Source organism: Populus alba, chromosome 17 (assembly GCF_005239225.2).
Source record: "Populus alba chromosome 17, ASM523922v2, whole genome shotgun sequence".
Classification (NCBI taxonomy): Eukaryota; Viridiplantae; Streptophyta; class Magnoliopsida; order Malpighiales; family Salicaceae; genus Populus; species Populus alba.
The window spans coordinates 6895456-6909288 of NC_133300.1; the positions used below are offsets into that span (position 1 = coordinate 6895456).

At 32.4% G+C, this 13833-nt stretch overlaps 1 protein-coding gene across 1 annotated transcript; it reads left to right on the plus strand.

Annotated features, from left to right (window-relative positions):
• The first annotated feature begins 537 nt into the window (after nt 1-537).
• Nucleotides 538-5211, plus strand: LOC118048757 (ABC transporter G family member 1-like). Its single transcript, XM_035058568.1, has 8 exons — nt 538-892; nt 2787-2866; nt 3089-3553; nt 3651-3737; nt 3823-3948; nt 4058-4249; nt 4333-4419; nt 4501-5211. Exons 1-8 carry the CDS (start codon nt 538-540, stop codon nt 5209-5211), a joined length of 2103 nt encoding a protein of 700 aa, XP_034914459.1.
• The last annotated feature ends 8622 nt before the right edge of the window (nt 5212-13833 follow it).

Sequence of the window (13833 nt, forward strand, 5' to 3'; positions counted from 1 at the left end):
TGATCCTATTAATAAAAAAAAATTGAGTGGATTATAATTCTGCCTGGATTTTGTATATTAGAATTTATGTTCTGTGCTTATTTAATTTGGAGAAAAGAATTGAGACTTTAATTAGGTTATATCAATGCCTTTTCTCAACACATTATTGATAATGATGTCTCAAACATTATGTAGGAGACAACTCAAAAGAATTATATCTTGAACCTCTGTTATGAAAAATATATCTTAAAAAAGTAACACTTGAAGGTCATAAGCTTAATTCTCAATTCTTAATCCATGTGGGATAAGTATCATCAATTTTGATCCTAGCAATGAATTTACGGTCAAATGTCACATGATTTTGTTCTTATTCAGCTCATATCTTAACTCTTAACAAAAATGGAGTTATCCCTCGACAAAAGAGAGTGTAAAAATCTCCCTAAAGTCACAAGTGGTCTTCATTTCCTCCATTTACGAGGGCTCTTAGTTGTCTTTACGTGCTTTGTACAGAGATTCCACACGCCAATTCCTTTAAGCTTAGAACATCCTTAAATCACAATGCATAATCCCTTTTCAGACAGCATGATCAAGTTGCCTGCTGACGGCAAGACTTGCATGGCTTCTTCATCACCTAGCTCCAGCTACGAAACAGACAACAGTGCATTGTCTCCAAATGAGGAATCTATGGAGGCAGTAGACTTGGAAAATGGCCCAGCCTTTGGAAGCTGCCGGGATGCCCACCGGAAGGATGTTTCAATAACATGGGAGAACCTTGGTGTGACGGTTTCAGATTGGAAACATGGGTGCATATCCATTCTTCAAGGACTCACCGGCTATGCTCGGCCTGGGGAGGTCTTGGCAATCATGGGTCCTTCCGGCTGCGGCAAGACTACTCTTCTTGACGCACTAGCTGGTAATTTTCCTTGTCTCTTTCTTTTCTCCAAGAAACTCTTCAATTATTTTCTCTTTGATCACATGCATCGATTTCTTTTTTCCGGTGAAGGAATCAAGGAAATGTTTGCAGCCTTCACGGGTGCTAGACACTCCTGAAATTAGATGCTGCATGATTAATTAATTATATTCATGCATGCATATCTCTATACCAATTATTGAGTAGTCAAGGGGATATATATATATATATATATATATATATATATATATATATATATATATATATATATATATATATATAAGATTTTATTGTATTATATATTAATTATTAATTGAGAAATCCAGATTCTTAACATGAAAGTCTCTTAATTAAGGTTTTAATTAAAACTATTCCTTTTGGAGCAGAGCTGTATAATAAGCCAGCTAGATTGGCCTAAAGACAATGCCACACTTTATAAACATCAAGGACCTTTTGTTTTCATGCGTTGGAAAAATCATCTTTTATTTTATTATTATTATTATTAATATATATATTTAGATTAGTTTGCACATACTTTAACTAATTTTATAAATTCTAAAATTCATAATCAGATGTAAAAATCACCTTTTTAATCCTTGTGTTTGTGATTATTAATTATGTTTCAAACCTTTTGTTTTCATGTGTTGGAAAAAATCATCTTTTTTTTTTAATTATTATTAATATATATTTAGGCTAGCTTGCAAATACTTTAACTAATTCTACAAGCTTTAAAATTAATAATCATATGAAAAAATCACCTTCTTATAATCCTTGTGTTTGTGGTTATTGATTATGTTCATCTCTATAATCAATTAAGAAAAAACCAAATAATTTTATTTATTTTGAGATTGAATTGATTTTTTTTTAAAACTGCATTGTTCACCGCCGGCTTACTACCACTCTTTCACTATCTTAATCATCAATAAACCATTTTTTTTTAAAAAATCTAGCCATCTTTTAGGTTTTGTCAGAAACAAAAATACTTAAATTATTTCTTATATTTCCACGAAGTGAATTTCATCCCTTAGGGATGATTATTGATTGAAGGCATCGTTTGTTTGTATTTGTAAAAAAACAAAAAAAAATATTTTAAATTAATTTATTTTAAACAGAAATACTTAATTTATTTTAATATATTTTTATCAAAAATAAATTTTAAAAAATAAAAAAAATATTATTCTAATATATTTCATAAAAATAATATATAACAAAAGGTCATTTGAGCTTTCAAATTTTCTAAAGCCAAGGCCAAATGGCCCTAGTTCCAACACATTCTAAGAAAATGCTATGGTGGGTTGGATTCGACCTGAGGGCTGGATGGGATAGAAAATATAGGTTTTGAGCAGTGATCATATTGAAGTTTTCCCGTACAATTAATCCCTTTTACTCTTTTTTATTTTTTTATTTTTAGCGACAAATCGGCGTCGCCAAAATCAACTTAAGATTTGACCACTACAACATTGTCACTAAAACCCTGTTTGAAAATGGAAAGATAAAATTATTTGTGAGTCAAGGGATATATATAACGAAAATTTTTAAACCAAAGCAGCATGAACACATACATAAAATAAATAATTAAAAAAAATGCATTAAATTACTACCAATTCCATTCTGTGTGTTCGTATTGAATCCATTAAGTTACTACACCAAGCATTAAGAATTGTTTTTTTTTTTTAACCTAAGAAACTTGTATATTAGTTCAAGAAAGCATAGTGTAATTGTTGAGAGATGGATTGTACTTGGTCCACAGTTCAGAGCAAAAAGAAAAAAGAAAAAAGAAAAAAAAGGAACACAGAGATCATGTAGACAGCATTAAGAATTTATCTTATACTGATAAATTTTTCACTCTTCAATGTGCTGTAAGCATAACTCTGATATAATACAGTACTCTTCCCAGGGAGATTAGATTCCAGCACAAAGCATTCTGGAGAAGTTCTAATCAATGGTCGAAAACAGCCATTGGCATATGGGACTTCGGTATGAGAACTAGCCTTTCGAACTTCAAATTGTTGCAGAGTTCTGATCACTGATATTAGAAATTGACTGAGTTAATCTCTTCTTGCTTCTTTTCTAGGCATTCAATTTGTACATGTCCTTGTGTTCACATAAACTTTGTTTCATGTTCGATCCCTTCTGATCACAAGCAAAGTGTGCTTTGGTCTCACTAATGGACGATCCACTTATGTCATGTCAATGTAGGCTTATGTGACTCAAGACGATGTTATAACATGGACACTAACTGTAAGAGAAGCTGTCTTCTACTCAGCTCAACTCCAACTACCCAATTCAATGTCATTAAGCAAGAAAAAAGAGCGAGCAGAGACGACAATAAAAGAGATGGGGTTACAAGACTCCATGGACACAAGAATAGGAGGATGGAGCAACAAGGGCCTAAGCAGTGGGCAGAAGAGGAGAGTGAGCATTTGCATAGAGATTTTAACTCGACCGAAGCTTCTTTTCCTCGACGAGCCAACAAGTGGACTTGACAGTGCTGCATCATATTATGTCATGAAACGAATGGTCGATCTTGCTAAGCAAGACAGAATGACAGTTATTGCATCCATTCATCAACCTAGCAGCCAAGTCTTTCAGCTCTTTCACAACCTCTGCCTTCTGTCTTCGGGACGAACAATTTACTTTGGTCGCTCTGATAGAGCTAACAAGGTACATACATTTATGTCAATATTCAAATTATTTTAGGAAAATTATTTCAGCTCTTAAAGCTCTAATAGCTCATGACTTGTTTTACTTTTGACTGTAGTTTTTTGAATCGAACGGTTTCCCTTGCCCGAGTCACCAAAACCCATCTGATCATTACCTACACACAATCAACACAGATTTTGATGAGGTTTGCACAGTGAATCGTGACAAATCTTGCTTGGAGATATTGCTGTTTTCTTTTTATATTCTGAATATATATCATTTGTTGTTAGGACATGGATCAAGGTTTCCATGCAAAGAAAACCACCGAGGAAGCAATCGATTTTCTTGTAAGATCTTATAAATCATCACATACTTGCCAGCAAATCCAAAGACATGTAGCAGAAATATGTAGCTTGGTGAGTAAGGCTATAGACACGTTAAGTAGCAATGAAAACATAATATTTTCAGCAGGCTAAAGTTTTATGCTTTTTAATGTATTAGTCTGCATCTCTATATGCATTTTAGGACAGGGAAGAGCTAAAGAAGGGCAGCCAGGCTAACTTCATTTCCCAGTGCCTTATTCTCACAAGAAGGTCTTTTGTGAACATGTATCGAGATCTAGGCTACTACTGGCTCCGTCTGGCCATTTATATTGCTTTATGTTCAGGCTTAGGATCCGTTTTCTATGACATAGGCTCTGGTTACAGCTCGATACAGGTAAGTACTGTGTCTTTGTTTGTTTTAGTGAGAGAAATTACTGCCTGTGAAAAAAATTAAGTCATGACTGTTCTGCTTCATAGGCAAGAGGTTCACTGCTTATGTTCACAGCTTCCTTCTTGACAATCATGGCTATTGGGGGTTTCCCTTCATTTGTGGAGGACATGAAGGTTAGTTCATAACTACATATCAAGTATTCTGTCCCCGGAAGTAGTAGCATTTAGCAAGTAATTACTTCCATTTCAAGCCAGGTTTTTCAGCGGGAAAGATTAAACGGACATTATCGGTCGGCTGCATTTGTCGTCAGCAACACAGTTTCTTCAACACCCTTCTTGCTTGTTATATCTTTGATTCCCGGAGCAATAACTTACTACCTTGTTGGCCTCCAACAAGGTTGCGCGCAGTTCATCTACTTTGCCTTGACTCTCCTTGCCTGTATGATGCTGGTGGAAAGCCTAATGCTGATTGTCGCAAGCATCATGCCAAATTTCCTGATGGGTCTAATAACAGGAGCAGGGATCCAAGGGTTAATGATACTAAGCGGCGGTTTCTTCCGGCTGCCGCGTGATCTTCCGTTGGTTTTCTGGAGATATCCGTTATACTACATTGCTTTCCATAGATATGCATACCAGGGGCTCTTTAAAAACGAGTTTGAAGGACTGACGTTTCCTAATGGTCAAGTGCTGCAAGGAGGAGGGCCTGCTTACATCGAAGGTGAAGAAATTTTGAGAATTATATGGCAGGTGGAAATGCGTTACTCGAAGTGGATGGATCTTGCCATGTTATTTGCAATGGCAGCTTTCTATCGGATCATGTTGTTAATTGTACTTGGAACTGTTGAAAAGTTTAAGCCTATAATTAGAGAAATCAAGTTTGTTTTTCTTAGTAAAACAAAAAAAAAAGTATTAGTTGATCTATATTCTAAGCCTTTAGATGGAGTTAGATCGATACATGGGGATTGAAGAATGATTTTATATTTCAAGTAAATGTTTTTTGAGTTTGATCAATTTGTACATATTAGTAATTTTTTTAATTTTAATTTATTTAATTAAAAAAATGGTTGAGTAATTTTATGTGTATCATTCCATCTGTTCTCCTGAATCTAATTGCTTTTATTTGTCCCAAAATATAAAATCATTCTTTTATATATGCTTCTATCACATAATCTCATTGAAAATCTCATGAAATTAACTTAATTTATTACAAAAATAAAAATCAAAGTTTAACAACATATGACAATTTTGTTTTTCAAATTTAAAACCATATTGTGTTGCGGAGTTGATGATTGTTGATCCTTTGCAACATAGAAATAATATTGGATTAAATTTGTTATTATATTTTAAAAGTATTTAAAAAAAATTGATTTTTTTCTTTGCTCTAAATTAATATTTTTTTTGTATTTTTCAATCATTTTAATATGCTAATGCTAATTTTTTTTCAAATAAAAATATATATTATTTTAATGTATTTATAAATAAAAAACACTTAATTACCATACTCTCAAACTTTTTCTTATAAAAACTAATATCAAGACCCCTGAGGTCTTAATTAAATAGCAAAACAAAGAATATTATTTATAGTGTTCAGTGGCCAATAATTAACATTTTACCATTATTTATCCATAAAATTTAATGAAATCTTCAAAACTTTTGAATGAAAGAAAATAAATTAATAAATCAACTCCAAAACTGAACATAGGATTAAAACATGATTAAAACCTCAACTAGATGTTCATTCAAATTTGTTTGACTGCAGTCTAAAACATAAATTTAAAAAGATACATTTTCAAACTTCCATTCTTTTCATTTTAATTCTTAAGTTTAAATTATTCTCACTTGGATTCTAAAATCTTTTAGCATCACAATCTAACCATTGAGTTCAATTTGTTAATTTATCATATTTGATTGAAGTTTTTTAATTAATAAAGAACTTAATTGTTTATTGATTTAACATAGACAATTGTAATCACTCTTTCCGAGCTCAATTTCTTAACTTAAGCATGTCTTAAGTTGTATTTTTTTTTTCACCTTGCTGAATTCCCTAAACATAGGAGTTCAACTTTTTATCCCAATATTTTTGAAAAAACAAATATTAATTTTTTTTCACATTTTGGCCAAGTTTTAGGCATTTTATAATTTTTTATGATAATAATAATGATCATCATCATCAATCAATCATCATATGATTATAGAAGAGTAAAAATAATAATCATCATCATTATCAATCAATCAAATGTATTTGAATTTCAAAAACAAAAAAGAGGGAAAATATTTTTGTCTAAAACAAAAAACAAAAGTTTTAGAGAATACTAGAGACTTTTGAAAAATACAAGAAGATTATAGAAGTTTGTGGAATAGATTAACATCTAAGATAGTGTTTGACATTATGATCCAACTGTACTTTTGAATTTTTTTTATTTTTTTAGCTCTGAATTATTTTTTTATATTTTTGAATCATTTTGCAACTTTTGATTGAATGGTCGAGGATATCATCATGATATTCACACTTATTTGGATTATACTACCTAGTAAATGATGGTTTTATAGGATATGATGGAATCAAGGTAATACATCCAATTTTTAGGAGATGCTCATAAATATTTTTGAGTGGTAAAGGTTTGTCAATATTTAACAGTGGCATTTAAGCAACAACTGATAACACAATAAGATCTGATGGAATAAGATTTTCAATCTTAGAGCCATTCCCTAACTCGGATTCCATCATTACTTTAAAGTTCACAGTTCCTACTTTAATAACTTGTTCAATCATCTCGTCCTTAACTACTAGGTTAGTAAAGTGCAGGGCTACACTTCCAATCAAAAACTCAAAGTAGGACATCTTAAGCAAGCTAGCCATCTTCTTTTTTAGTAGTGAAAGACCTATTTGAGTAGCTACACCAAACCACCCGTGAGTGTATTCTTGGACAAATTCTCTATAACCCATTTTCATACCTTGCAGGGTAGATCTGTCTAGAAAGACTTTCATGTCATAATTATACTACTTAATGAAAGCATTTATGGGGTCTTTTCATTTTTAGATTTTCATGTTGTCCTACTTAAATTGCCTTGAAAGAACTGCATCAACAATTTTTCATCATGTATTACTTATGCCATCTTGTTGTAATAAGATTTAAGGTGAGTGACAAGAAACTGAGTTCCAATGTACTTTATGAACTTGAGCACATGAAACTTTTTTGGTACAGCCACATTCGAAACTACACACATCTCAACGGCTTGAACAAGATCATACAAGTCCACTCCTTCAATAACTCTTATTCTAGCTTCCAAATCTACTATTTTATCATTACTAATATCCTTAAAGGATTTTGTCTTGTGTGTTTCATTGGTGAATAGATCCACAACTACTAAGGTCGATAAAAATATTGTTTATTGTACAACTATTGTATTACACTAAGGTTCTTAATTTGTCCACCCATCCTTTCTTTAGGTGAAATTGTTATAAAAGTCCTGGGCTGATTGGATAGGCCTCCACCAGAAAGGTGTTTGAGTGTCTAGGCAAGCAAGGTAATGATGTGGGCCGTTTAGCAAGCTAGTGATGTGGGCATGTTAACCTTCAGGGAATCTAGCTCCTCTTGAAACCAGGCATTACGATGAATCATCTTTCATATTTCTTTGTTCAAGTCAGGTGTTATAAACTCTATGGATTTGAGCTTTTCAGGGATCTATATTCCAACTTATCATATGCTCATATGCATTTAAACTTTAAAGCATGAATACATATATGCTTATTGATGAAAGTGTATGTACACGTATATTGAATATAGATTAACCTGTTCAAAAGGCTAATCCATGACTTCTTTATGGAGTATGGACGAAATCCATAGTTTGATTAATATGAAAAGATCTTGCCCAAATTAATTCTCATCTTGGTTAAATCCCGTACATATTAAATATTACAAAACAAATGGTGGGTTTAATCCCCTTTTCATTTAAAAAGACAAAATAGTTTTTATATGTAGTAATTTCTCGGATTTGGTCATTGGGCAATTCCCCCAACTAATTACATTATCTTAGATTCTTACCCATTTTTAGAAGAAGTAATGGTCTTCACCTAAAAATTCTTGTAGTTTTCACAGTTATTGATCTGGTCTACTTTGATGCAAAATAAAATATTAAGAAATCCATATCTTAAGGACAAGTTTTAAGCCATTATATGAAGGGTAAGCTTTTAACCTAATCTCAAAAGAGTTTATGATCATCAAGTGACCACCTTTTATGAAAGTAGTATAGGGAGTTTACAAGGAATGATTAAGGCACAATATAACCACTATTACCAAATAAATGCTCAGCTAATTAGTTTTAGAATTTTGTTCTATGGAATATTATACTGCTAACTCTAAAAAAAAATAAAGTTTCTATATGTTTCAAAAAAAAGAAGACTACCAAATTTTTTTTAAAAACAATTGTACATAATAAAATCGACACATGCATATATTTCTATATGTTTTTTTTTTTTTTAATGAATTACTACTTATTGCACCAGCTTATTTAAAGTGCGGTATTGTCTTTTGGTATTCATCAAACCTTACAAGCTACACAAAATGAGGTATTAACTTCTTTAAAATTCAAATGCTTGAACTTCTAAATCACTTTTTAATATAATGTATTTAACTTAATGTATAACTACGTTGCTTAAACTTTGTATCCAAGATAGCATCAACGTGACTTAAAATATCCTTCTTCTTGAATTAGGATGTTAAATACTTTTTTTTTCACAATACCTTTAATATTTTTTAACATAATAAGCACATCATCCACAAGTAGATAAATTAGCACATCATACATATATACTCATTTATATACTTCAAATAAATTCCTTTCTTTTTACAATAACGTTCAAAACCATATCATAAGATCACTAAATCAAACTTTTCAAATCATTGATTTGGCGTTTGCTTCAATTCATATAAGGATTTTACTAGTTTACACATTTTCTTTTCATTTTTATATAGAATAGAACTCTCATGTTGTTCTATGTACACCTCTCCCGCCAAAACTCCATTTACAAAGGCTATTCTTTCTATGTGAGCATACTTATCACTATAATTATTCCTTTTGCTTAAGCCTTGTAACTACCAACCTTGTTTTAAAGGTTTATATATATATATATAATCAATTGGTTTTAAACCTTGTATTATTTGATAAAATGAAATTTATTTCATCGCCTCTAGAAAGCATCCCTTGAAGCCATAATTTAGCTATATGTCATAGGATCTTCCATGTCATGTAATAAGAAAGAATTGTTTTATGTATTTTTTTAGTGAGTTATTAGTTTTTTATTTTATTTTAAAAAAGAATTGTTTTTTTTAACATAAAAAAATCAAGACTATAGAGAATTATTTAGTATTCTTAAATTCATTTATGTCATGTATTTCGAAAAACAAAATTCATTAATTACAGCCAACTTTCATCATCTAGAAGATTTTTGCATATAATACTAAGAAGCACTAAAATACTAGTTTTATATATCTTTAACAAAACAAAAATTAATTATCATTATCATCTTATGTTCATAATTAAAAATTAAATTTCAATTATAAAGTAACATCGTAAACTAGTTATTTTTTCAATATATATGTAATATCGTGATAATTAATAATTATGTATTAACATATTAAATACTTTTTTATATAAAATAAATCTTAATTAAAAATTAAAAGTTTAATAATTAGTTTTATTTTTTAATGCATATAAATATTATATGTATTAACAAAAAAGTAAAAATAATAATATTAAAAATACATAGTCGGCTATTGGTTTGGTATACTCTTTACTCTACTCCACGCTCAACTCAAGTGAAACAATAAGATTAATAAAAATACTCGAATTAATTATCCCTTTCTCCGGTTTTCAAGTATTTGTTGCGTGAATTAATTTATACAAGTCCAAGTTAAAAACAAAAATCACAATTAAATTATTTAAAGAACTTAAACGTAGACTGGAACTTAATTATCCATTATCCTTGGGTATAAACTTCTTTTCTCAAGAGAATATTATTTGAGGTCGAGAAAGATAAATTTATTCTGCAGATAAGTTGGGATGAATGTCCTCTCAATTTCTATTACAATCATAAAGGAATTATATTGATTTTGGCCAATGAAAAGAACAAACCATAGCTTCTTCGACCACAATTAAAGAATAAATTTATAAAGCAAGCTTCTGTACTACAATCATATCGACACCCTGTTCTATATTCTGTGTACACACAAATATTAGTTTCTTGTACTACATTTATATTTTAGGTTAATTTATAATTTTATTTGAGGTCGAGCAAGATAAAGCTATTCTGTAAATAAGTTGGGATGAATGTCCTCTCAATTACTATTCCAATAAAAAATGAATTATAGTGATTTTGGTCAATGAAAAAAACAAAACTCAGTGGGGCGGCCACTCACTGGTACGTGTAAAAATTAATCTTGTCCTTGTCATTCAATTTATTCTCTACTCTAGTAAAAAAGAAAAATATATCAAAAAATTAATAAATATCAACGAAAAACATCTCATTAATAATTTAAAACAGAAATACTAATGAAATATTTTTACAGGTAATTAACGATGTAAATAATGATCAACTATATTTTGTAAGTAATTTTCTATGGAATACATAAAATAAATAAAAAAATTATCGATAAATTCATCATAAATTTAATAAATTAGTTATTTTTAATAGAACTGCCAACAATTGCCAACAAATTGTCACCTGAGAAGACTTAATCTTCAGCTATTTACGTTTTCTGTTAGCAATAATCCCTGAATATCAGGGTGTTGATCTGGTCCTTGGCCATATCCCATGTTCTTTGCTTTTTCTGTTATTTCAGTTAGTTGATTCCTTCTGTATGGCTATATATAAAGCCACCAATGATGCTTAATAAATGATTCATTCATAACATCAATAAATCGAGTTTATCATTTGGTATCAGAGCACACGGTTATTCTCTTTAGCAGCAGCTAGAAACCTGTGTCAAGTTGTTTTTTAGCCGTAGCTAAAATGACTAGTGAAGGGAGTTTTGTTCAACCAGCAATCCCTCGGTTTGTTGGGCACTACGATCATTGGAGCATATTGATGGAGAATTTTCTCCGCTCCAAAGAATACTGGAATGTAGTTGAAGCTGGAATATCTGCTGCAGCAGATAATGTTGATCTCACAGATGAACAAAGGAAGGAGGTGGCAGATCAGAGGTTGAAGGACTTACAAGCCAAAAATTATCTCTTCCAAGCCATAGATCGTTCAATCCTTGAGACGATTTTGGATAAAGAGACTTCAAAGGGAATATGGGATTCCATGAAGAAGAAGTTTCACGGCAATGCTAGAGTCAAACGAGCATAATTACAAGCCCTGCGCAAAGACTTTGAAACTCTTCACATGAAGGAAGGAGAGATTGTTTCTGTTATTTTGCTCGGACCCTTACCATCACAAACAGATTGCGTTTTCATGGAGAGAAACTATCAGATGTCACAGTTATTGAAAAAATTATGCGTTCTATGACTTCAAAGTTCAACTACGTGGTGTGTTCCATTGAAAAGTCCAAAGACTTAGACACAATGTCTATTGATGAACTGAAAAGTAGCCTATTGGTTCATGCACAACGTATGCAAGGACATATTGTTGAAGAGCAAGCATTACAGATCACTCATGACAACAATTTTGGCAGACCAAGTCGTGGTAGAAGTTCTTTCAGAGGCAGGGGACGAGGACGTGAACGACAAGGTACTGGCAAATCTCTCGTTGAGTGTTTTTATTGTCATGACTTTGGACATTTCCAGTATGAATGTCCAAGGAAAGGTAGAAGAAACGAGTCACAAGTAAATTTCACTGAAGCAATTAACGATGAACCACTACTGCTTATGGCATATATTGAAATTGAGGAGCCAGAGAAGTTGTGCAGTGAAGATGAGAATTTGTGCAGTGATGCACCAAATACTCTTGAAGATGATGATCATACGATGGAGATGTTTTTCATGGCTCCTGATTTTATTGAAGAGAGATTGGACAAGGAGCTATGCAACTACTGTGAAGGACCAGAAATTCCTGCAGATGCAGAAACCGAGCCCATGATGGAGATGACTAACAATCACACAATGGAGATGCTTCTCATGACTCATGTCGAGAAAGCACTTGATGAAACAACATGGTTTCTAGATTCAGGTTGCAGCAATCATATGTGCGGGCACAAGGAGTTCTTCTCAGAGATAAATGAGAGCTTTCGTAAGTCTGTAAAGCTAGGAAATAATTCCAGCATTGATGTGGTGGGAAAAGGCAAGATTCATCTCCAAATCAATCAACTTTCATAGATCATTACAGAGGTATTCTATATTCCTGAGCTGAAAAACAATCTTTTAAGTATTGGTCAATTACAGGAGAAAGGTCTTGGAATTGTGTTTCGCAACAATACATGCAGGGTGTTTCATCCAGAAAGGGGTCTCATTTTAGAGACAAGAATGTCTCTGAACAGAATGTTCATTCTGCTGGCCAAGATTCAAACTCAAAATCAACAGTGTTTTCTCACACCAACACCGGATTTAAATCATCTATGGCACTATCGTTATGGCCATTTGAGCTTTGGAGGTCTTAAAACTTTGCAGCAGAAACAAATGGTGCATGGATTACCCCAGTTGCAGTATTCAAACTTGTTATGTGAAGATTGCATATTGGGAAAACAGCATAGGAGCTCCTTCCCGCGAGCTAGTATGTGGAGAGCAACACATCCACTACAACTCATCCATTCGGATATATGTGGGCCAATTAACCCTATCTCTAACAGTCATAAGAGATATGTGTTAACATTCATTGATGACTTTAGCCGAAAGCTGTGGGTCTTCTTCTTGGCTGAAAAATCTAATGCTTTTAAAATGTTTCAGCATTTTAAAGTGAAGGTTGAAAAGGAGACTGAAGCCACTATCAAAGGCTTGCGAACTGATCGAGGGGGGGAGTTTACATCTACTGACTTTATTGAGTTTTGCACAGCTAATGGGATACATCGCCAACTCACAGCAAGTTACACTCCTCAGCAAAACGGAGTGGTCGAAAGAAAAAATCGAACAATCATGAATATGGTTCGAAGTCTGCTCACCAGTAGAAGAGTTCCAAAAACCTTTTGGCCTGAAGCTGTCAACTGGGCAGCACACATACTCAATAGAAGTCCCACACTGGCGATTCGAAATAAAACACCAGAAGAATCATGGAGTGGTATTAAACCTTCTGTCACTCATTTTCGTGTGTTTGGATGCCTTTCTTATGCTCATGTTCCAGATAACAAACGCACCAAACTGGACAACAAAAGTGTAAAATATGTTCTGCTTGGAATCAGTGAAGAGTCCAAAGCTTATCGCCTGTATGATCCACTCTCTCAAAAGGTGATTGTCAACCGTGATGTTGTTTTCAATGAAGAAGAAAGTTGGTCGTGGGATGATACTCATACTGAGACCATACAAGCCTCCCTTGATTGGAATGATGCAGACAACAACAATAATATTCAAGATGAAACACTGGATTACAATGCAGGCGAAGCTACTCCTGCTCCTGCTCATGAAGAAGACAATGGATTCTTTGATTATGCTGATAAT